The sequence below is a fragment of the Macaca thibetana genome, chromosome 11, assembly GCF_024542745.1.
Source record: "Macaca thibetana thibetana isolate TM-01 chromosome 11, ASM2454274v1, whole genome shotgun sequence".
Lineage (NCBI taxonomy): Eukaryota > Metazoa > Chordata > Mammalia > Primates > Cercopithecidae > Macaca > Macaca thibetana.
Window position 1 is genome coordinate 63,445,711 of NC_065588.1, and position 26,151 is coordinate 63,471,861.

Sequence of the window (26,151 nt, forward strand, 5' to 3'; positions counted from 1 at the left end):
GGGTTTTTGCCAGGCTGTTCCTTCCTTGGGCAGTGGTTCTTAAGGGGAGGGGAGGTGGGAGATGTCAGGGGGAGCTACTTTCTAGAATCACCTCTTCACTATTTTGAAAATAAGCCTGGTGGCTGGGCACGGTGGCTCATGCTTGTAATCCCAGCACTGTGGGAGGCTGAGGCAGGTGGATTACCTGCGGTCAGAAGTTCGAGACCAGCCTGGGCAACATGATGAAACCCTGTCTCTACTAAAAATACAAAAATTAGCCGGGTTTGGTGACAGGCGCCTGTAATCTCAGCTACTTGAGAGGCTGAGGCAGGAAAATAGCTTGAACCTGGGAGGCAGAGGTTGCAGTCAGCTGAGATCCTGCCATTGCACCCCAGCCTGGGTGACAGAGCAAGACTCCCTCTACCAAAAAAAAAAAGAATGAAAAAAAAAATAGGCCTATACCTAGTGATGGGTATTTTGGAAAATTTCCGGTAATATGTGACCACCCCCCGCAATGCAACATACTTGTTTTGAAAGTGTTTTTAATGTTTGGAAGGTGTTCTTAATGTTTGTGGTTAAGGACTTCCTAGATAGAATTCAAATCCCATGTAAAGAAAAAGTAAAGAGGAACTTTTCTTACCTAAAAGCAGTGATGCAGTTAATTTGAATGAAAGAGTGCTCACTGTAGAGTCCTGTTAGTCAGTTTGAGATTAAGACTGACCCGGGGAAAATAATTTTGGATAATGGTACCTCATATAAAAGCATATCAGTACTTAAAAACTCTCTCACCCTCTCTCTGGATACAATAAATTTTAAGTACATTATTGCTCTTTTTCTTGGTAGCTTTTAGATTAAATTTATGATCACTTTTTTTAAAAAGTGGATGAGTTTTATAATAAAAGATGTTCCTGTTGAGTGAATGGTATAGCACTGGATTTGAAAAATCATTATCTTTTTAAATTAATGCTCTAAAATTTTGAAATTAACAAATTTTTTTTTGATAGGTTTATGGCTACAAATGATTTGATGACGGAACTGCAGAAAGATTCCATCAAGTTGGATGATGATAGTGAAAGGAAAGTAGTGAAAATGATTTTGAAGTTACTGGAAGATAAAAATGGAGAGGTACAGAATTTAGCTGTCAAATGGTAAGTTGTTTTTTACTGGTTGAGTCTTTCTTCCTGCTCCCCCAACCCTGTTTTTAAAAACTCCATGATAAGTAGTAAATTATCTTAGCCTTGTACTATCTCTTTCTAGTGTTTGTGTTTAGAATTCTTAGGTGACTAATGTTTAGTGTTTGTATATGGTATATATAGTATATTTCCTTACAGCATATAAGTTACTAAATGGTATTTTCTTTTAATTGTTATGAAGTACATGTAGGGTACTCCAAAAACAATGATTCTCTCATTTGTTTGACTATAGCCTACATTTTTAGCTGAGTTAAAGCCCTACTTGCTTCTGTGTATCTCTGTATTCCAGTGGGGATGAAATGAAAATGAAATGATTAAGGAAAATTAAAAACTAATAATAACAACATTCTTTTTTTTTTAAGGCAGGGTCTCACCCTGTCTCCCAGGTAAGAGTGCAGTGGTGTGATGACAGCTCACTGCAGCCTTGACCTCCTGGGCTAAAATCCTCCTGCCTCATTTTTTAAAATTTTCTTGTAGTGTGGCCCAGGCTGGTCTCGAACTCCTGGACTCAAGCGATCCTCCCACCTTGGCCTCCCAAAGTGCTGGGATTATAGGCATGAGCCACCATGCCCAGCCAAAAAACTAATAATAATAAAATTCTTAATGAAGAATAGCAGCAGTTAAACCATAGTTAAAACAACACTGATGATACAATATGTATATTGTATCATCATCAGTTGATGCAATATACATATGATACAATAGTTACAGAGTCTTTTCTAAGAATTACGGAGATTCTGATTGTGTGTACAATGCAGTGGGGGCTTCTTGCTATGCATGATGTTGGCAGTTTGGTTTCTTATTTTTGGTAGGGTAAATAATTTGATTTCTGAATAAATTCCATTAACATACTGATTTAGTTTATGAATGTCAACTTTTAGAAATCCTTAATTTACATATTTATTAGTATAACTTTTAGCCTCATAAAAATTATGGAATTATGTCTTTTTTTACATCATTATTTTTGGTATCGATTTAAATAAAGCATTATTCCACTGTTACTTCTTTTTAAAGGATTTTAAATTTGTTTTAGCCTAAACTTTTACATATCCCTTGTAAGAGTAAATAAAAATATGAGAACTAATTAGCATAAAATTTCCAGACATGCAATACAAATTTCTTTAACTTGGGACATTTGCAAGCTTAAAATAAAATGGGTCTTTCAAAAAATGGTGTTGTACGGTAGTGGTGGCACACACCTGTAATTCCAGCACTTTGGGAGGCCGAGGCAAGTGGATCACCTGAGGTCAGGAGTTCGAGACCAGCCTGGGCAACATGTAGAAACCCTGTCTCTACTAAAATACAAAAATTAGCCAGGCATGGTGGCGCACGCCTGTAATCCCTGCTACTTGGGAGGCTGAGGCAGAATCGCTTGAACCTGGAAGGTGGAGGTTGCAGGGAGCCAAGATTGTGCCACTGCATGCCAGCATGGGCGACAGAGCAAGACTGTGTCTCAAAAAAAAAGGGTGTTGTAGAATAATACAGATGAGTCAGTAATTTCACTTTAATTCTTTATCTTTTAATATTTTTTTGCCATGTGCCTAATAAACAAAATTAAGCTTTGTTCAAAATATATCCTGAATGTTTCTCAACCTTTTAAAAAAATAAGTCTTTAAAATAGTAGTCTTTGTCCCAAATTGAGAGTTGGGAGGTATGTCACTTTAGTATGTATCTTAGTTCTTAGTCACTTGAGTATGTATCTTTACTCATTAGGAACCTGAGTTTCTTGACCTTTTGTTGATATTTTACATTTATAATTAGAGGAGTTGGGGAGAAATAACGTATATTCAAGAAAATAAAGGAATTAGGATATAAATAGAGTAGAAGATAAAATGATAATTAGTAAATAGTCTAAGAGCTGGGTCTTGGAGGATGGAAAATCCCAATAGATAGATTATTAAGCAGCCATATCAAAAAATTGGAAAAATTGAACAAAAACTTTCAATTTTTGGAAAAATTGAACAAAGAATTCATCACCCAAAAGAAAGATCCAGAAGTATTTCACAGCGTCTTTAAAACCTCAAAAAAACAGATAATTCCAGTACAGAGAGTTGTAGTACTATTTCAGAACATAGGGTAAGTATGAAAACCTTCCAGACTTTTATTTAAATTATATACTGATAACAGATCCTGACTAATGATAATACTTAAAAAAAAAAAAAAAGAAAATTATAGACTAGCTTCATTTAAATGTTCAAAATAAAATATAGCAGTGTATTATTAGTAACAAACTGTGACTAAGATTTTAAGGGGCAGTTCAGTATTATATGCTTTATTAATAGTTATTTCATAATGTTAATAGGTCAAAGGGAGAAAAAACTGGCTAGTTGTCAAGACACTGGTAAGAGTCAACACTGACTCTTGATTCAAACAAAACAGGCTGGGCGCGGTGGCTCACGCCTGTAATCCCAGCACTTTGGGAGGCCGAGGCAGGCGGATCACGAGGTCAGGAGATCGAGACCATCCTGGCTAACATGGTGAAACCGCGTCTCTACTAAAAATACAAAAATTAGCCGGGTGTGGTGGCGGGCGCCTGTAGTCCCAGCTGCTCGGGAGGCTGAGGCGGGAGAACAGCGTGAACCCGGGAGGCAGAGCTTGCAGTGAGCCGAGATTGCGCCACCGCACTCCAGCCTGGGCAACAAAGCGAGACTCCATCTCAAAAAAAAAAAAAAAAGCACTTAGTTTACTTCGTATAATTAGAGAGGTGAAGAACTTTCAAAAACTAGCATCATACTTGATTTGTCATTAGAGTGAAGAACAGGTTGAAAATGTATTATCCCACTTGACAGAATTCATCATCTGTTCCAGGTAGAACATGTAACAACATAGGAATTGATAGGTCCTTCTTTAACATTAAAAGTGTACACATGCATGTACACACACACACACACACACACTTTCTTCAGCCCACGCACATTCAGTGCCCTACCAATACACACACACATACACACAGTTATTTCAGCCCAAAAGTTATAAAATACCAGATAGATTCACCCTAAAGTCAGGGACAAGGCAAATATGTGTATCTCTCTGCCGTTTCTTTTGAGGGTATTAACCACTTTTAAGACAGAGGGTTGGGAAGAAAATTAGAGGCATAAGAATTGAAAAGTGTATGTGGGAAAAACAAGTCAGTTAAGAAAAATTGAATTTATAAAAAGAATTCAGTGAGGTAGGATGTAAAATTTATAAAATTAGTAGCTTTTATATAAGCTTTTGATAACTAGCTTTTCATGTGGGCAATTAGAAGATAATAGAAATGAATACCCATTTATTATAGCAACAGAAAGACAAAATAAATAGGAATAAATGTAACAAGAAATGTTACAATGGTGACTTGGATTGCAGTGTTGTGTGGTATAAGGTAAGATTACAGTTTTCTGTTGTTCCAAATTTATGAGAGAAACATTTTAAAATACTTTAAGATACAAAAATGTACTTGAACAAGCAGAGAGACATCTCATGTCCTTGGATGGGATAACTTCACATCATAAAGTTTTTGGTTCTCTTCAGGTTACTTTTATGCTAAATTAATTATAAAAATCATTAATTTTTTTTCCAGAAACTAGACAAACTGACTAAAATATATTAGAGTTGAGAGTGAGCATGTTCTGAAGATAGTCAAGAAAACTCTGAACAGGTAGAACAATTGCTGAAGGTAGAGAGGTGTTGGTTAGCCCTATAAAAATTTTTTTTTTTTTTTTTTTTTTTTTTGAGACGGAGTCTCGCTCTGTCCCCCAGGCTGGAGTGCAGTGGCGCGATCTTGGCTCACTGCAAGCTCTGTCTCCCGGGTTCACGCCATTCTCCTGCCTCAGCGTCCGGAGTTTCACTGTGGTCTCGATCTCCTGACCTTGTGATCCGCCCGCCTCGGCCTCCCAAAGTGCTGGGATTACAGGCGTGAGCCACCGCGCCCGGCCAGCCCTATAAATATTATGTCTCTATAATCAAAGCAGTGAGGTAGTGGGGCATTACTAGACCAGTGATGTAAAATAGGATGTAAAATATGTTATGAAGGTGACATCACTGGGAAAAAGACGGACCTTTTTCAAATGACTGGATAGTCATTTGACAAAATTGTATAATTTTATCATACAACATATCCAATCACGGTCACCATTATTCAGAGTTTATTTACCATAAATTAGTTTTGCCTGTTACAAAACTTCATATAAATGGAATTATATAGTATGTGCTCTTGTGTCTGGCTCTTTTTGCTCTCATGATACCAGAAGTTCATCCATGTTGTGTATATTAGTAGTTCATGCCTTTTTATTAATGATTAGTAGTCCATTGATTGTTTATTCATTTGATTTCTTTCACGGATTTGACTACTGTGAATAAATATACAGTGAACGTTTGTGTGCAAGTCCCATTTAGGACGTGTGTCTTTATCTTTTACTGATACCCAAGAGTGAAACTGCTCTTGTTCACTTAGCTTTTTATGAAAACGCCAAATTGTTTCTCAAAGTCTATCTACCACTTTATGTGAAAGTACTAGTTGCTCCACATTCTCACCAGCCATTTGGTTGTGTCAGTTTTTAATTTTAGCCACCTCAGTAGGTGTGTAAGTGTGGTTTTAATTTCTATTTCCGTGGTAACTAATGATGTCAAGCACTGTTTCATGTGTTTTCTGGCCATTTGGTTTTTTTTGTGCATGGACTTTTTATTATCAAGTTGTAGTTCTTCTCTGAATTTGATGAGCTTAAGTTTTTAATTTTGGTTTTGAATTTATTTCAGTTTGATTTAATTTGTAAGTTAATTTAAAATTTTCTTTTATGGTTATTGTTTTCTGTGTCCTAAGAAATCTTTGTTTACCTTAGGTTGTAAAGGTTTTCTCCAAATAAGATTTCTAATTTTAGCTTTACTTTTAGTTCTATGATCTATCTTGAATTTATTTTTGCAAAGGATATGAAGTAGGAATTAACGTTTTCTTTTTTTCTCCAAATGGATATCCAGTTGATGCAGCACCATTTATTGAAAAGACCTTCCTTCCCTACTGAATTACTTTGGCATCATTGTCAAAAAATCAATTGACTATAAAAGTGTGGGTCTATTTATAGATGCTGTTTTGTTCCATTGGTTTATTTGTCTATACTTATACCGGTACAACACTTGCATTCATTTTAGCTCAGGGTTTATCAACTTTGGCATTACTGACTCTTTGGGCCAGGTAATTCTTTTTTGTTGTTGGAAGCTGTGTATGCTGTGTACTGTAGAGTGTTTAGCAGCATCCCTGGCCTTTACTCAGTATTTGCTGATAGCATTCCCGCTTCTCCCAGTTGTGACAATCACAGATGTCTCCAGCCATTGCCACATGTCTCTTGGAGAGCAAAAATTGTCCTGTTGAGAAACATGGGTGTAGATAGTAAATGTAAAGTAAAAGGTAGTTTAAGTTCTCTGGCTTCATTCTTCGTTTTTCAAGAGTAGTTTCGTTTTTTTAGGTCCTTTATATTTCCATGTAAATTTTAGAGTTGTCAACTTGTGTTCTTAAAAGTAAGCTTGCTTAAATTTTGATTAAAATTGTGTTGAAGCTTTAGGAGTGTTTGAGAAGAATTCATGTATTAACAATAATACATAAACCATAAACCATAGTATCTCATACTTGTTAAAGTCGTTTTTGCTGAGTCCTCAGGATTTTCTACCTAAACAATCATGTCATCAGTGAATATCCCTTTCTTTCAATCCTGATTTTGATAATTTGTGTTCCTTTTTTTTTTAATCATCAATTAATTGAATCAAATCAGGAACTTACCAGGTTTACTAATCTTAATTAAAGACCTGACTTGTAGGTTTATTAATTTTGTCTGTTTGTTGTCTGTTTCATTGATTTCTTCTGTGATTATTGCTTTCCTAATGGCTTTCTTTCTAATTTAAATGTATAAAGGTATATATTTTCCTCTAAGTTTGTCTTTAGCTACATCCTACAAATTTTGGTATATTCATTATCATTCAGTTTGAAATATTTTTAATTTTTGATGTAATTTTTTTTAATCCATTGGTTATTTAGAAGCAGTTTCCAAATAATTTGGAGGTTTTTTTTTTACAGGTTTATAATTTAATTCTACTGTGGTCAGGGTACTTTCTTTTAACATTTATTGAGATTTGTTTTGTGGTGTACCAAATGGTAGGTCGTGGCAAATGTTCTATATATGCTTGAAAGTATATTCTGCAGTTGTTGGGTAAAGTGTTTTATAAGTGTCAGGTCAAGGTATTTGATAGTGTTCAGATTATTATTATTATTATTATTATTATTATTATTATTTAGACTCCAGTCTGTCACCCAGGCTGGAGTGCAGTGGTATGATCTTTGCTCACTGCAACCTCCACCGCCCAGGTTCAAGCGATTCTCAGACTGCCTCAGCCTCCCAAGTAACTGGGGTTACAGACGCACACCATCACACTCAGCTAATTTTTGTATTTTTAGTAGAGATAGGGTTTCACCATGTTGGCCTGGCTGGTCTCCAACTCCTGACCTCAAGTACTCTACCCACCTCGGCCTCCCAAAGAGCTGGTATTTTAGGCATAAGCCACCACACCCGGCTGTCCTTTCTGATTTTTTTGTTTAGTTGATCTGTTGACTGTTGAGAAGGATGATTTTAAAACTGTATAATATTAAAGACAGAATTGTTCTGACATTTGTTTAAACAGTAAGAAATACTTTAATCAGGACTATTGTGATAGGTGTAAAGACTATTGCAATAGGAGAGAGAGATTGGTCTCAACTTCAAATACTACGAAAGTGGAAATTTATAGCCAAAAAGCGGAAATAGTCAGAGATGGAACATTACATAAAAACAAACATCAAGGGTGGTGATATTCTCACTACAATTGGGGTAGGCCTGGCAAGGACAGGGGCCCAGGGTCAAGAACTGCTTGTTGAGAAGAGTGCTCAGATGTGGCTTAGTAAAGTTTGGTCAGAGTCTTTGTCAATGACTAGGTACATACACATTTATAATAGTGATGTCTTCTTGATGTATGACCCTTTTATGAGTATAAGACATTTCTCTCTATCTCTGGTAATACACCTTACCTTGAAATATATTTTCACTGATGTTAGTTATATAGCCACTCCCATTTGTTTCAAGATTGGTTTTTGTGCATATGTATCTTTTTTATTTCTTGTTTTATCTGTTTTTTTAAAATTGTTTTTTGTAGATAGCAGGTAGTTAAGTCTTGTTTTTTCTTTTATTCAGTTTTATAATCACTGCCCTTTATTTTTTATTGTTAGTTTTTAAATACAGCATTTCAATTTTTTTATGATTTTTATTTTATTTTATTTGTTTGAGATGGAGTTTTGCTCTTGTTGCCTATGCTGGAGTGCAGTGGCGCCATCTCAGCTCACCACAACCTCTGCCTCCTGGTTTCAAGTGATTCTCCTGCCTCAGCCTCCCGAGTAGCTGGGATTACAGGCATGCACTACCATGTCCAGCTAACTAATAATAACATTGTCTTTTTTTAAGGCATGGTCTCACCCTGTCACCCAGGTGAGAGTGCAGTGCTGTGATCACAGCTCACTGCAGCCTTGACTTACTAGGTTCCAGTGATCCTCACCTCAGCCTCCCTAGTAGCTGGGACCACAGGTGCATGCCACCACAACCAGCTAATTTTAGTATTTTTGGTAGAGACGGGGTTTTGCCTTGTTGCCCAGGCTGGGCAAGCTCAAGGAGCCCACTTGCCTCAGTCTCCCAAAGTACTGGGATTACAGTCGTGACTCGCCACTATTCAGCTGAAAGCTAGAACTCTTTAAATTCATTTTTTGAGTTCCTTTTAACTCCGCTCCCAATTTTTATTGTTTCATATTCGGTCTCTTCATGTATCTGCCATGTTTCCGTTAGCACTGCCTTCATTTTGGATTAGGCTGTATTTAACCTTTCAGTTTTTTTATTTTTATCGTTTAAATCACCAAATTGCCCTGCCTTCTACTTCTCTGGTCAAGCAGTCAGCAGTCATCAATTGAGCATCTATTTGAGACACTGATCTGAGCATTTATCAAATTAAATTTTCATGATGTCACTTATGCTTCAAAAAATGTGTTGGCTTTCAATTTTATCACATTTAAAGTCATTGACCAGACTTTAAGAGTTCTCTATAATATCATAGGCGATTACTTTTCCTATGGTGTTTTCCATCTGCCTTTTGTATCAAGCAGTTCTTTTTACTCCTAATTTCTTTCAATATACATTCTACTTGTTTTAGTTTCTGGTCTTTACAAGAGCTTGTTTCCTTATTTGAAATGCTCTTCTTTTCTAACTACCTCATGAAAGCTCAGTACCAGCCTGGCATGGTGGCTTATGCCTGTAATCCCAGCACTTTGGGAGGCCACGGCAGGTGTATCACTTGAGGTCAGGAGTTCAAGACCAGCCTAGTCAACATGGTGAAACCCCGTCTCTACTGAAAATACAGAAATTAATGGGGCATGTTGGTATACACCTGTAGTCCCAGCTACTTGGGAGGCTGAGGCATGAGAATCGCTTGAACCTCGGAGGCTGAGGTTACAGTGTGCCAACATCACACCACTGCATTCCAGCCTGGCGACAGAGCAAGACTGTCTCTCAAAAAAAAAATAATAATAATAATTAATACCTAAAAATCTGACTGTTAATGTTCAGTCTTTTACCCTGTAAATGCTGACATTGCATTTAAAAGGTTTTTTTTAAATTTGTTTTTAATCATGACAGGGTAGTGAATGCCTTCTTTATTTCATAAATAGTTATGTGAGTTCCATAGTTCATGAACCAGATGGTTAAGTTTTTGAAGATAGGGGGCCATACTGTCATACTGTCTTTGTTATTCAATAATTTTGAATACAGTGACTTCTTAATATAGGGATCCTTAAACCCTGGGCCATGGACCCATACAGATCCTTGGCCTGTTGGGAACTGGGCTGCACAGCAGGAGGAGAGCAGAGGGTGAGCCAGCCTTACTGCCTGAGCTTTGCCTCCTGTCAGATCAGCGGTGGAATTCAATTCTTATAGGAGCACGAACCCTATTGTAAACTGTGCATGCAAGGGATCTAGGTTGCGGGCTCCTTATGAGAATCTAATGCCTGATGATCTGAGGTCGAACAGTTCATCCTGAAACCGCCTCCTCTGCAAATCCGTGGAAATTGTCTTCCACAAAATCGGTCCCTGCTGCCAAAATGGTTGGGAGCTGCTGTCTTAATGATACTCATGTACCAAACTTACCTACTAAAATCTATGAGAAGAACACAAAAGAAGGACTTTCCTCCATCCTCAAGAAGTGGTTCAATTGGTGAACATAATGCAAACTTGTAACAACATCCATAATAGTAATGAGAAAAGTATATGCAAGGTGCTTTGGGAGCACAGGGTAGTGTAGTATTCACTTGTTTTCATCTTTACAAGCAGTTACTTTTTGCTTTTAACATTTAGACAAGAATATAAAAGGCACATTGTTTTATAAATTAAGATTCAAGGGCAGTGGAAATTCTTTTGGTTCATGAGGTGGTGTTTGGTGATAGGAAGAAAGGGTCAAAGTTGGCAAAGTGATGCAGATTTAGTGTCCTTTATCTGAAATGCTTGTGACCAGAGTGTGTTCCATATTTTGTATTTTTCCAGATTTTGGAATATTTGCATATACAAAATGAGATAACTTGGGGATGGAACCCAAGTCTAAACATGAAATTCATTTATGTTTCATATATATCTCTTATACACATAGCCCGAAGGTAATTTTATATGATATTTTTAGTAATTCTGTACATTGAGGATAGGAATGGAAAAAAATAATTCTGTGCGTGAAACAAAGCTTTGACTGACCAGCACATGAGGTCAGGTGTGGAATTTTCCACCATGGCACTCAAAGAGTTTTGAATTTTTAGATGAGGGATGCTAAATCTTTATGTTAGATGGAACTTCCATTGTAGGAAAAACTTCTCGTCAGGAGCAGACTCCTAATTCACCTATTGATTGATTGATTGATTGACTGATTGAGACAGAGTCTCCTCTGGCCCAGGCTAGAGTGCAGTGGTGCAATCTCGGCTCACTGTAACCTCCACCTCCTGAGTTTAAGCAATTCTTGTGCCTCAGCTTCCCAAGTAGCTGGGACTACAGGCACATACCAGCACGCCCAGCTAATTTTTTTTTTGTATTTTTAGTAGGCATGGGGTTTCACTATGTTGGCCAGGCTGGTCTCGAACTCCTGGCCTCAAGTGATCCACCCACCTTGGCCTCCAAAAGTGCTGGGATTACAGGTGTGAGCCACTGCATCCGGTCTCACCTTTTTATTATTAAAAGGTTTTGTGCCAGCCATGGTGGTGTGTCCTTGTAGTCCTAGTTACTCAGGAGACTGAAGTGGGAGGATTGCTTGAACCCAGGCGTTCAAGGCCAGTGTGAACAACAGTGAGAACCTGTCTCTTAAAAAAATTAGAAATAAGTTTTCTCTGTATTTGTCAACTAATTAGCTTTAGGGGTATGACATGGGGTATGATATGGAAAGCAGCTTCGGTTTCATGATACTAGGATGGAAATCAATGAGAAAAACGTGGAAACCAACTGCAAAAATCTTAACCAATCACAATTTTCTTATGTCATTATTTGTATACTATTTATGATACAGACATGGTATATACTTTATCTTGAAAGTTCTAGGCAGAAAGGTTAACATTTCTACTTATGTATTTTCCTGTTTTTGTGCTTATCTAGATTTTTTAAAATAATTTCTTCTTTGTATTACAGTCTTGGCCCTTTAGTGAGTAAAGTGAAAGAATACCAAGTAGAGACAATTGTAGATACCCTCTGCACTAACATGCTTTCTGATAAAGAACAACTTCGAGACATTTCAAGTATTGGTCTTAAAACAGTAATTGGAGAACTTCCTCCAGCTTCCAGTGGTAAGCAAGAGCACATTTTTCTTCCTATTTGTTTTTATGTGGAGGTATTTCTCCCCACCTTTTTTTCCCCTTCTGGCCAAGGAGGGAGGGAGGTGGCTGTCCTTACAGATCTTCGTAGGAATCCCTTTGGACAATTAAGAAAATTAAAGCTTGAAGCCTTATTTTTCTTAGAAGTAAATTAACTGGTAAAGGAATATTTCGATTGAACTTGTTTGTAGTATGTATTTTGGTGAAGGATTTTTATATGTTGGAGCAAGATTTTATACTGTGTGTACCATGACTGCAGACTAGAATTATGCCAACCTATGCAGTGAGGGAAGAGATAACCAAAATCTATTTCCAGTATTAATTTCACTTTGCGTCATATTTGCTATGTAAAATTTAACACCATTCAGACGTAGCTGTGAAATAGTTCAGTTTACTGGTAGCTTTAATGAAAGCTGAGCCTTTTACAGCTACTTGGTAATTAAACAAATTTAAAACTATGATTAATGTATTTGTCAACTAATTTAGCTTTTGACCTTTGACAGAAATGTGTAGGTAATATAAATTTTAGAATTGGTCTTGACTACTAAACTATTGCTAAAATTAGCAGGCTAAAAGTTATTGTCTCATCTGCAAAAGGTGAGATTATCACCTATTTCATGGGAAGATTTAGATTGGTAATAATGTAGTCTGGGGGCCGGGCGAGGTGGCTCACGCCTGTAATCCCAGCACTTTGGGAGGCCGAGGTAGGTGGGTCACCTGAGGTTGGGAGTTAGAGACCAGCCTGACCAACATGGAGAAACCCCGTCTCTCCTAAAAATACAAAATTAGCCAGGCGTGGTGGTGCATGCCTATAATCCCAGCTACTTGGGAGGCTGAGGCAGGAGAATCACTTTAACTCAGGAGGCAGAGGTCGCGGTGAGCCAAGATGGTGCCATTGCACTCCAGCCTGGGGAACAAGAGCGAAACTCCATCTCAAAAAATAAAAATAAAAAAATAAAAAAGAATAAATAATGTAGTCTGGGTATGTTATTTTCACTTATTTACTTAAATCATTCGTTGTGCTAGTTTTCATGCTTAAGGCTGCATATGTAAACTAGTCTAAACATCAATCATATACGAGGTCTTACTATTCCTTCTAGTTTGTAGATGGGGGAACTGAAATTCAGAGAGATTAGGTTAATTCACCCAAAGTTGGGTGAGTAATTGGGTAAAGATTCAAAACCATTATCTTTTAATCCAAAAAGGGTGCTTTCTTCAATGTATCATACCAGTGTTATTTTACCCTTATTAAATAGTTACTTATTTCAGTAAAACATTTCAACAACTCAGAGGTATGTTATTTATAATTGTATTAGCTATGTATATATTTTTAAATTGTTTTTCTCTCATTGAAATATGTTTGCATTGAGCCAATTTCCGGTTTTTGTAAGAATTTTTTTAACCATTCAGATTCTTTCAGAGTGACTTGTTCTTTTTTTTCTCTCATCAGTAATGACATGTTAAGTAGTAACAATTCTGATTTATGAGTCCTGGAACGAAGTTTCTACTTTATAATGAAGTTACGGAATCTTTGAGTTGGAAAGGACCTTATTAAAAGTTATGGCTGATTTTTTTTTTTTAAGAAGCTTCTAAGCATTGGAGCTCAGAATATATGCTTTTTAATTCACTGAAGTTTAAAAGGCTAGTCTACTAGAAGAGACTCAAAAAGAGAAAACTCTCCTTGCTGCTTTAGGGGTGCAAGCACTGCAGCTACTACTGGCTCCATAGCTAGCATTCATACCAATGCATACAGATTATCCAGTAGATAGAATAGTTATCTATCTACTATTACTAGTTATCTATAATATTTATTGGTATCCAGTAGAAAGAATCCGCTGACATCTGTATTTTCCCTGTGTCCTTTACCCCTTATGAAGTTGTCATCCCTAATTCTCATTTATGTCTAATAAGTTATTATAGAAAAACAGCCTGTTCTGAAAGGTGTCTTTTTCTGCCACAGATCTCCTGTGTCTCATGATCAAGTGTGGAGTTGTTAAAGATTTGGTCTAATTCTTGTTTATTTCTATTAAGTTATTTTATTGAAAAGCAGCCTGTTTTGAGAGATGTGTTTTTCTGCCCTGGATCTCTTGTGTCTCATGATCAAGTGTGGAGTTGTTAAATATTTGGTAACTACCATGAATATAAGAGGGAATTCAACATGCTTGCTTTGAAATTATTATTGCCTTCCTATTCATGCAGGCTCTGCATTAGCTGCTAATGTATGTAAAAAGATTACTGGACGTCTTACCAGTGCAATAGCAAAACAGGAAGATGTCTCTGTTCAGCTAGAAGCCTTGGATATTATGGCTGATATGCTGAGCAGGTAAGTGTGCCTGTTTATTTCCGTTACTTGTAATACAGATACTACATTGATTTACTAAAAACCCTTTCTAGTAAATACAATAAAACTTAGTGAAAAATTATTCATATTTAAATGGTGACTTTTATCAATTTGTGTGATTGGGAATGAGGGGGAAATAAGCTAATTACACTAATGTATAAGTATATAATATTGTAAACATTTTATAGTTCTTTAATAAAACTTGTGATTTTAAATTTTTTAGAACAGTTCATGTTTTGTTTTACTTATATATTCTTGCATTCAGTGATGTATTTAGATAAGGAGATGTGCTGGTAGTTGTGGATTTTCCAGTTAAAAGAATGCTGGTAATCTTCAGTAACCATATTAATAGTCCATATTTTAGGGGAGGGAGGACCTTGGCTTTTATATATTTGTTGCTTTTTCACTTTCCTTTGAAAGTCAGATGTTAGAACATAGACCTAAGCAACTCCTAGGAGAAAATACCTTAAAGGACCTGTCAATTTCTGATTCTCATAATCATTATAGGCCACCATTATTTGTGTGTATGTTTTTTGTGGCAAATTCATTTCAACTTAAAAACAATCAAGTGCCTTCATGTGGGTGTGTGGATGTGTGCGTATAAAGTGAGGAGCTATCATCCTGGCACTGAAAGAGCTTGTATTTTACGATAGGATATAAGAACACAAATGGCTACAGGACAGAATGGGACTAAAGACTAACTGGGAGCATAGTGTGTTTGGGGTTTTAAAATGGAAGGATTCAAGAAAATTGTTTTTATGGAAAGTGGCATTTGAATTGGGTTTTGAAGAATGGGTAGCGCTTCAATAGTTAGATGTGCCCAGGTGTAGAATACTTAAGTAGTATATGAATGGGGAAGCGTATTCTCGTTTTCTAGAATATAGAATGAATAGAAAAGCAGTAGGAAATCATTCTGATAAATTGGGGTCATGTCGTGGTGGATGAGGAATTTATGTTTAATTTGATAAACTGAAAATTCAGACTTTTTGTCCTATGTGTGATTTAATCACGAACAGTGATTGTCCTGGCACAGGTTTGGGTAGTAGTGACTCATTGAACTATACATTTGCGATGCTTTGGAAGAAGGGTGTTGGAACAACAGGAACAATGAAACTATATATAGAGGAAAGCCAATAAGGGAGAGGGAGAACTCAAGAGAAGCTCAATTTTTTAGTGTTATGAATCCCCCCCCTTAAAAAAGCAATACAGAAAGTCAGAATACAGAAAACCATTTAGAGACCTTTTTTTTTTTTTTTTGAGATGGAGTCTCACTCTGTCACCCAGGCTGGAGTGCAGTTCCTTGATCTCAGCTTACTGCAACCTCCGCCTCCTGGGTTCAAGTGATTCTCCTGCCTCAGCTTCCTGAGTAGCTGGGATTACAGATGCCCACCACCTCACCTGGCTAATTTTTGTAATTTTAGTAGAGACAGGGTTTTACCATGTTGGCCAGGGTAGTCTTGAACGCGTAACCTCAAGGTATCCACCCACCTTGGCCTCCCAAAGTGCTGAGATTATAGGCATGAGCCACCGTGCCTGGCACAAAAAATCATTTAGAGATTTTGGAAGGACAAAGTGACAAGATTATTGTGTGGTTTTGGTGGTGGTGGTTTGTGTTTGGTTTTGAGACAGGTTTTGGCCCAGGCTAGAGTGCATTGGCATGATCATGACTCATTGCAGCCTCAATTTACCAGGCTCAGGTGATCCTCCCACTTCAGCCTCCTGAGCAGCTGGGACTACAGGGATGCACCACCATACGCAGCTAATTTTTGTGTTTTTTGTAGAGATGAGGTTTTGCCATGTTGCTCAGGCTGGTCTCAAATTTCTGGGCTCAAGCAATCTGCCTTTCTCAGCCTCCCAAAGTGCTGGGATTACAGGTGTGAGCCATCATGCCTAGCCTTGTTTTGTTTTTTTAAAAAATACTTTCCCAAGCCAATTGATTAGATAACCTATAATTGGGGATTTAGGTCTAGATTCCCGGAGTCAGTTTGGCAATGTAAATTTCAATGCCGCATTCACTTGGCTCAGGTTTCAGTTGCATTTTAGATAAAGTAAGAATTTAATTTTCCTTTCACTCTGAATTTGAATTAGTCTCAACTAAATTTGTGTTCTGAATATTTACATTGAGGTCAGAGGCCAGACATTTAGTAGTGGCCAGGCATCTTGAATTCATTTGTTGTTTTCTTTCTTTTTTTATTTTATTTTAAGGCAAGGAGGACTTCTTGTTAATTTCCATCCTTCAATTCTGACCTGTCTGCTTCCCCAGTTGACCAGCCCTAGACTTGCAGTGAGGAAAAGAACTATTATCGCTCTTGGCCATCTGGTTATGAGCTGTGGAAATATAGTTTTTGTAGATCTTATTGAACATCTGTTGTCAGAGTTGTCCAAAAATGATTCTATGTCAACAACAAGAACCTACATACAATGTATTGCTGCTATTAGTAGGCAAGCTGGTCATAGAATAGGTAAGAAATCTTTAAAAGTTTTAAACTTTTCTTTAATTAAAAACATTAATGCATGTTTTTAAAGAACCATTATGCTTTTCTTAGGTGAATACCTTGAGAAGATAATTCCTTTGGTGGTAAAATTTTGCAATGTAGATGATGATGAATTGAGAGAGTACTGTATTCAAGCCTTTGAATCATTTGTAAGAAGGTAAGTTTTTAAGATCTCTATTTTTTACAAAAAACTTTTCCTTAAGAATAGAATCATAAGATCTACATTAGGTGTGTGAGGAGAAGCGGCCTATTGGATTTCAGATATAACAGACAATACAGTATTTGAAATTAATGTCATCTTGCTATTATAAAATGTGGTCATCACATTTATTTTGAAAATTTTTCTTGTCATTGTTAGGACTTCAAAGAATTTGGGAAAGGTATTTATAATTATTTTGGGTTTACTTTAGAAGGGAAGAAATGCCAGTGTAATAATGTAGTCTGTACTGAAAGCCCAGCAGGATAAATTATTTGTCAGAAATAAATAGTGAATTGTCTTTTCAACAATTTCTTAGGTCACATCCATTTAGCTAGGTCAGTGATTGTCAATTTGGAAACTGATTCTAATATATTTTTTAAAAGCTTAGTAAAAATTGTATATTTGTGTACTGGAAGGCAATACAAGATAAGTAACAGAATTTTTGCTCTTGACTAATGCAGTAGCATGGTGTCTTGAGGCCTTACTGGTTGTTTTCTGCATTTATCCCTTGACACTTCTGGTTTTGTGAAGTGGCTTTTAATCATATCATATTATGAAAATCAGAAATTGTTGGATTCATTTTTGTTCCTTTAGTTGACAAACACAAAGTATTCTTTTATTTGCTGGCCCTGTGGGCATTTATATGTTCTGTCCTCTCATTACATCACTAGAAGACGAAACCTAGGTGAATATGCACTGGCATTTCCACAAATAATCCTGGTTACTGAAGAGCACATTCATCTGGGTTTGGTTTTTCTAATAACATGTTGAGTATATACCGATTTCTGTCTATACTGCCACACATTAACCATAACATAGTTAAAATGGGGATTAAGGGAGTTCATCTTAAAATTGATTAAATAAGTAAAATTTGAAAGGTAAACCTTTTAAAATCGTAAGTCCATGGGAGAGAAACAGCAAGAATCATTGATGCTAGATAGTATGGGAACTACTCTCCTATGTTATTGCTGGTGATAAAGCAAACTGTGGCAGGTAATGAATCAAGGAGAAAAGTACAGCTCTTCAAGGCAGCTTTTGTTTTTGCCTTTAGATGTCCTAAGGAAGTATATCCTCATGTTTCTACCATTATAAATATTTGTCTTAAATATCTTACCTATGATCCAAATTACAATTATGATGATGAAGATGAAGATGAAAATGCAATGGATGCTGATGGTGGTGATGACGATGATCAAGGTATTTCAAATTAAATAGAATCTTTTAAATTTTTGTGAAAGACAGTGTTATAAATGGAGATGATTCTTAGTGCAAATTGTACTGTTTGTTTTATTTAGTTATAATAGTGAAAGGGGAAATGATCTCAATATTTGACAATAGCAGATTAAGTTAGAGGGCATCTATGTATTGAACTGTTATGCAACACATTAAAAAATCATGTCTAAAAATCATTCATTAATGTTCTCAATAAGGTGAGTGAAAAGTATGTAGCAAAAATTGCTCACCATGTCCCAATTTTATTTCTTTAAGTATACAGAAAAAAATCTGTATATTTACAACTAGTACCATTACCACTTGTTTTCTCTTGGCTAGCAACTATATATGATTTCTGGTTTTAAGTACTATTCAAATTTTCTACAAAGCATTTTTGTAAGGAGATAAATCGAGGTTTTAGAAAGAATTGAATCTGTAGATATACATATTTAGGGCAGCTTGGTTTGAAAGAATATTAGTTTGTTTGTTCATAGTTCAGGAAAAATTCTTAATACCGTTTGAGGCCCCATTTAACGTTTATTAATAGCTTACAACGTTTCTGAGGCTCCTAAGATTGATGCCATCACATGATGATTTATGATATTTACTCTGGAAAGGAGTAGCAGCACTTCAAGGACATAGGGGTTGCTCATGTTCAGTTGTTTCTGTTCCTATTGGAAGAATCATAGTAACAAATATTTAAGTTGGTAAGTTACTAGGTAAACAGGTTGGTGGATTTTTTGTTGTTTTTGAGAATACTGTTTAGTTTGATTCTTTGAAGGAATTTATGTAACAACTTTCCTAAGTGAGTAATTTCACCCATCTTTAAAAAACAACTACCAAAAAAATTTCTTAACACCATATACACCTCAAGCAGCTGCTGCCTAGTTTCTCTCCTCCGCAACAGAACTCCTCAATGCAGTTCAGTTTCTTTCTTTCCATTCTCTCTCGAATCCACTCCTCCAGTGATGCACAAGATTGCAAATGTTTGACTCTGCCTATTGTATTACTCAGTCTCAGCAACATTTCTTTATTTAGCTTCTGGGATACCATTCTAGCCTGGATGTAGTCTTATCATTTTGATTACTCCAATCTTCCATGCTGGTTCTTCTTCTTCACCCTGACCACTGTACTTAGAGTATCCCAAGGCTCAGTCCTTGAACTTACCTGTTATACTCTTGATTTATTTGTTGATCTCATCTAGTTTCCTGGCTTTACTATCAGTATGCTGGCAACCCAGATCCTATCTTTAATCCAGATCTCGCTTGTGAATACAGATTCATATGCAACTGCTTAATTAATATTGCTGCTAGGATATCTAAAATATCTTTTCCCTACCCTTCCCCATCTCCCACCTTACCTGTTCTGCTTTAGCCTTTTCCATCTCAGAATGGTACCTCCATTCTTCTTAGTTGATCAGACCAAAAATCTTGCAGTCATACCTGATTCCTTTTTCACACATCCCTCATGTAGTCTTCCACCTCAGAACTCTTTCATTTTGTTGTTTTTATTTTGTTTATCACACTTAGTTACTTTCTGACATACTGTAATTGATGGTCTCCTACCTATTAGAATGTAAGTTTCATGAAGGTTCGACGTTTTAATCTCTTGATTGACTGCTTTATTCCAGTGCCTAGGACAGTGCCTGACACACAGGCAATCAATAAATGGGTTGTATTAATGAAGGGAAAACTTAGCTTATATTTTAATATGAATATATTTTGAAAAAATCAGTAGCAATGTGTATTCCAGGTTTTGAATGTTGGTCTTTTGTGCGCTGTATAACAAACAGGTACTTCACCTGCTTTATCAGTTAATATGAATTATACCCATTAAATGACTTTCTACCATGGTGTTTTTGTGATTTATAAAATCAACATAATTTTAGTGAATTGGGACATGTTAATTTTTTATAATCTTGTTTTTAATAAAGCTTATATTTCTGGGATGCAATTACCATAGTGTATGGACATGGAAAAAACTTTTATGTGCTCTTGATAGTATATTTTGGCAGTATCTTTTAACTTTATTTAAATAGATATTGGTAAATAAGCAAATGCCTCGCATTTAGTGGTATTTGGTTGTATTTTCCTATAATGTGCTAAGGTGAATTTTAAGCTTTTGAGTTGGAAAATTTTATTATTTTATTATATATTGTAGAATCTTCTAAGGCCTAGCTGGCTACCTTTGACTGTCACTAAGCTAATTGGAATAAAAGCCAGTAAAAAGATATCACTCCTCTCAGTTATTTCAAGGCTATGTATAGTTTTGTCTAAGAATCACGAAATTATTGTGAGATAATTTTAGACTATCATGATAACTGCTAGTATTTCTGCCACCTTTCTGACTTCATATTACCCAACTAATTAAACCTGATGGTGTTAGAAAGAAAGAGTTGCTGGAGATTTCACACACATGTTATCTATCAAGTATAGATAAGTGAGATACAATTCTTAGTGCTTCTGCTTTGAATGTTTAAGGTTTAGCATTAGGGGAAAAATGGTTCTCTGTTAAGTTTGCAGCATTTTCTTGTTATAATTAAGCAAAAATAGTTTTGTTTTAAAGTACATTAAGACAAAATTGTGAAAGGTTTAGAATATACATGCTTGGTCCTCATAGCTTATCAACAAGTCGAGTGAAAAGCCTTGTAGTCACAAAGCTGATATCAACCTTCTTTTTGTTCCCAGAAAATTAGTTCTACAGTGTTTTGGGCTTGGTAACCATTCATTTTATCACCTACTCTATTACCTCAAATCCATTTCATGGTTTTTCTTAGAAAGTCCCTGATAGTTTGCTTGATTCTATGCTGTTAAGTAAGTTCTTTGAATTTTGTTTCAAAAGCTGGGAAATTTATGACTATAAATATTTATATTCTAAAGAAGTTGAATGTGTTAATTGATGATTTTAAAGTGTTATAACTAAGCACAGTTCATTACAAAATAAATGAGAAAATGTTTAAAAATACAATTATGTTTGTTTTTTAAGTTTAATTTATGTGCAGACTTATAGAAGTAACAAGCTCTTTGTTCAAGTTCCAGTTCTATTGAAACCTACCTGTTGCTGTATATGTTACCGGAAAGTTAGATTAACTGATTTGGTTAAAAATATCAATTCATTTTCTGTTTAAAATAATATACTTCTCTTGTCATTAATAGCCTGTTTACATTAAAACTTACCCTTTAGGGAGTGATGATGAATACAGTGATGATGATGACATGAGTTGGAAAGTGAGACGTGCAGCTGCGAAGTGCTTGGATGCTGTAGTTAGCACAAGGCATGAAATGCTTCCAGAATTCTACAAGACCGTCTCTCCTGCACTAATATCCAGATTTAAAGAGCGTGAAGAGAATGTAAAGGCAGATGTTTTTCACGCATACCTTTCTCTTTTGAAGCAAACTCGTCCTGTACAAAGTTGGCTATGTGACCCTGATGCGATGGAACAGGGAGAAACACCTTTAACAATGCTTCAGAGTCAGGTGGGTTTTAAAGTACAGTTTACAAAATCATGATAGTAAATGCAATGCTTTTAAAATTGTCTTTGTATGGAAATGTGAGTTCCAGAATATAGAGAAGCAGAAAGTTCTAGGATATGTTTATATAGTTAATGCATGTTCATATTATGTTACTTGTAAACTATTCTGATTGAAGTATTCTTGGTTTTACTTGATAAACAATATTTAAATAATTTTAAGATTCAGTAAAGTAGTCTTTATCTTTGATGTTAATAGAGATGTCTTATAGCTGTGGAGTCATACTACTTGTGATCACATAACTGACTTCACTTCTAATTTAGGTGTGTGATATTGGGCAAGTTAGTCACTTTATTAAACCTCACTTTTCTTATTTGTAATAAGAGTGTATTTAGAAATACCTACCTGTGGTTGTGAGAGCTGGATGATCTGTATAGAGCATTCAGTGTAGTGCCTACTACATATATACTTACTAATAAAATACACTTTTTTTTTCACTTGAAGGCATTTTTTTCTAAGGTCCTAAACATTAGAGCTATTATATTGCTCCCATTTATTGAATATAACATACCAGGCATTCTCCTATCTTATATGTAATCTCTACAGTAGCCCTATGGGATGCACAAATACTAGATCCATTTTTATAGATTACAAAACAGATATTGACAGTGATTAAACCAGTGGAGAGGATGGGACACACATATGGTATCTATCTTGTTTTCAAGTAGTACAAATAAATACATTTTTGTGGTGAACTTACTCATAAAGGTGAATGTTGAAGATTAATTGTAGAAGGAAATAAGATAAAGTGTATGGAGGATATATGTGAGTGAGTGAGTATGTAGAAGTCAGGTATTGCTCAGTAGAGTTGCCAGGAATTTCGACAATGCTGTGGAAAGTTAGACAATTTTTTTGTTTTGTCTAGTTCTTAGATCATTGTGTAATTATGGTGTGTATCCTTGTAGTTTGGTTGTTGGGATTTTTCTTGGCTTTGTTTTTATTTTTAATCTCTACTTGCTTTGCTGTTGAGGTATTCTAGAAGCTCCGTTTATAGCTTTGCATCCATAAGATTTGTTAGTAGAGACCCTATTTGTTTTACTGACTAACCAAACATTAGAAAGTTTAGAGCAGATATCTTTTAATCATACCCCTGCTGCTTGTAGCTACATTTGAAGTGAGGTTGATTCCTTGTAACAGCAAATGGAAAGTAAGAAAAGGACCTGTTCAATGGTTGCTTTTCCATAATTTATCTTGTTTCCTTTGACTTTTATCTGTGCTTTTGTCATTCAAAATACCATTTATGAATTAACCTCCTAAATTTTTTATTGAAAATATTATTTGTTTACTTTATTTCTTTTTTTTCTTTTTTTTGAGATGGAGTCTCGCTCTGTTGCCAGCCTGGAGTGCAGTGGCGCTATCTCAGCTCACTGCAACCTCCGCCTCCTGGGTTCAAGCGATTCCCCTGCCTCAGCCTCCCAAGTAGCTGGGACTACAGGTGCACACCACCACCACACCCAGCTAATTTTTGTATTTTTAATAGAGACGGAGTTTCACCATGTTGGCCAGGATGGTCTTGATCTCTTGACCTTGTCATCTGCCTGCCTCAGCCTCCCAAAGTGCTAGGATTACAGGCGTGAGCCACTGCGCCCAGCCTATTAATTTCTTTATAGTCATGTATGTTTCACAATTAAAAATTAAGTAGGGAAGACTGTTTTGTTGCTCCCTTGAAAGCTAAATGATAGCTTTTCGTAATTTATCAGTATCAAGCAAATGTAGTTATTATAAGAGAACATATATAATACATGTAACAAACTTGATCTTGTTAGTGTTAGCAATAGCAGTAGATAGTTGAATTAGGAATTTAACAAAAAAAGATAAACTCTTCCCTTTATCTTCATTCTCCGTAATTCATGTTAAGGGTACTGAGGAAATACCAACAGCTGAACCATCTAATGAGTATATGATAATTGCAGGTTCCCAACATTGTTAAAGCTCTGCACAAACAGATGAAAGAAAAAAGCGTGAAGACCCGACAGTGTTGTTTTAACATGTTAACTGAGCTAGTAAATGTATTACCTGGAGCCCTAACACAACACATTCCTGTACTTGTACCAGGTATGAAAGAAACATAAATCTCTTTTGGGACTTATTATAGGGCATAGCCTTTTTGTTAGGATTTAAATAAGCTTAAATAATGATTTCCTTTTAAAGGAATATTTGTGACAACTTAATATGCACGTAGAGCTAACTTTTTAATCTAACCATCTTGAATACCTGAAGTTAGAAATTTGTAAATAAAAAGTCTTACCCTAAAATATTTGGCTGTAGTATTTATTATAGATGGTGAAAATTTCTACTTATAGAAATAATATAATGAAGTGGGAACATTAGCAGTACTCTAGGGGTTGATATTTCATTTTTCTTTCTTAAAAGTCTGCACAGCAATGATTGGATTTTTTGTTGGCTTTTTAGGAATCATTTTCTCACTGAATGATAAATCAAGCTCATCGAATTTGAAGATTGATGCTTTGTCATGTCTATACGTAATCCTCTGTAACCATTCTCCTCAAGTCTTCCATCCTCACGTTCAGGCTTTGGTTCCTCCAGTGGTGGCTTGTGTTGGAGACCCATTTTACAAAATTACATCTGAAGCACTTCTTGTTACTCAACAGCTTGTCAAAGTAATTCGTCCTTTAGATCAGCCTTCCTCGTTTGATGCAACTCCTTATATCAAAGATCTATTTACCTGTACCATTAAGAGATTAAAAGCAGCTGACATTGATCAGGAAGTCAAGGAAAGGGCTATTTCCTGTATGGGACAAATTATTTGCAACCTTGGAGACAATTTGGGTTCTGACTTGCCTAATACACTTCAGATTTTCTTGGAGAGACTAAAGAATGAAATTACCAGGTTAACTACAGTAAAGGCATTGACACTGATTGCTGGGTCACCTTTGAAGATAGATTTGAGGCCTGTTCTGGGAGAAGGGGTTCCTATCCTTGCTTCATTTCTTAGGAAAAACCAGAGAGCTTTGAAACTGGGTACTCTTTCTGCCCTTGATATTCTAATAAAAAACTATAGTGACAGCTTGACAGCTGCCATGATTGATGCAGTTCTAGATGAGCTCCCACCTCTTATCAGCGAAAGTGATATGCATGTTTCACAAATGGCTATCAGTTTTCTTACCACTTTGGCAAAAGTGTATCCCTCCTCCCTTTCAAAGATAAGTGGATCCATTCTCAATGAACTTATTGGACTTGTGAGATCACCCTTATTGCAGGGGGGAGCTCTTAGTGCCATGCTAGACTTTTTCCAAGCTCTGGTTGTCACTGGAACAAATAATTTAGGATACATGGATTTGTTGCGCATGCTGACTGGTCCAGTTTACTCTCAGAGCACAGCTCTTACTCATAAGCAGTCTTATTATTCCATTGCCAAATGTGTAGCTGCCCTTACTCGAGCATGCCCTAAAGAGGGACCAGCTGTAGTAGGTCAGTTTATTCAAGATGTCAAGAACTCAAGGTCAACAGATTCCATTCGTCTCTTAGCTCTACTTTCTCTTGGAGAAGTTGGGCATCATATTGACTTAAGTGGACAGTTGGAACTAAAATCTGTAATACTAGAAGCTTTCTCATCTCCTAGTGAAGAAGTCAAATCAGCTGCATCCTATGCATTAGGCAGCATTAGTGTGGGCAACCTTCCTGAATATCTGCCATTTGTCCTACAAGAAATAACCAGTCAGCCCAAAAGGCAGTATCTTTTACTTCATTCCTTGAAGGAAATTATTAGCTCTGCATCAGTGGTGGGCCTTAAACCATATGTTGAAAACATCTGGGCCTTATTACTAAAGCACTGTGAGTGTGCAGAGGAAGGAACCAGAAATGTTGTTGCTGAATGTCTAGGAAAACTCACTCTAATTGATCCAGAAACTCTCCTTCCACGGCTTAAGGGGTACTTGATATCAGGTAGGTATCTAGATTTTCTTCCTTAAAAAATTTTTTGTTGATAGTTGGTTGCCTTAAAAGATGCCTAATAAAGAAGTTAAGCCATGTCTATATTTTCTTAAACCTAAAAGCTAAGTATGTGATGGAAAAAAAACCTGTCTTTTGTAGTATAGAGTGATATTCAAATGACATTTTGTTGTTTTAAAAGATAGAGTGGTAATTAGATAATGGTTAAATGTGTTCTCATTCCTCATAATGACTACATTTTAATGTTGCTATGTTATGTTAAAATGTGGAAAAGACATATCTCATGAATTAACATAATCTAAAGAGCTTGCTGATACTAGTTACAATAAATAAAATTGGTGAAAGTACTTTTTTCAAATGAAAGATCCTGGAAGAGTTTTCAGATTTACCAGTGTCATCCTGATTAGAACAAGT

The 26,151-nt window shown here is 36.1% G+C and overlaps 1 protein-coding gene across 2 annotated transcripts in view; it reads left to right on the forward strand.

Moving 5' to 3' along the window:
- Nucleotides 1–26,151, forward strand: part of CAND1 (cullin associated and neddylation dissociated 1) — a 45,993-nt gene that overhangs the window by 12,110 nt on the left and 7,732 nt on the right. The window contains exons 2-10 of one of the 2 annotated variants that reach the window (XM_050750199.1): nucleotides 984–1,127; nucleotides 11,867–12,021; nucleotides 14,248–14,371; nucleotides 16,595–16,851; nucleotides 16,936–17,041; nucleotides 18,135–18,280; nucleotides 21,479–21,771; nucleotides 23,739–23,880; nucleotides 24,238–25,731. In XM_050750199.1, the coding sequence (XP_050606156.1) occupies nucleotides 984–1,127; nucleotides 11,867–12,021; nucleotides 14,248–14,371; nucleotides 16,595–16,851; nucleotides 16,936–17,041; nucleotides 18,135–18,280; nucleotides 21,479–21,771; nucleotides 23,739–23,880; nucleotides 24,238–25,731 (2,861 nt within the window). Of the gene's footprint in view, nucleotides 1–983; nucleotides 1,128–10,745; nucleotides 10,858–11,866; nucleotides 12,022–14,247; nucleotides 14,372–16,594; nucleotides 16,852–16,935; nucleotides 17,042–18,134; nucleotides 18,281–21,478; nucleotides 21,772–23,738; nucleotides 23,881–24,237; nucleotides 25,732–26,151 lie in introns of those variants that run through there. The other variant, XM_050750200.1, reaches the window with a different exon arrangement.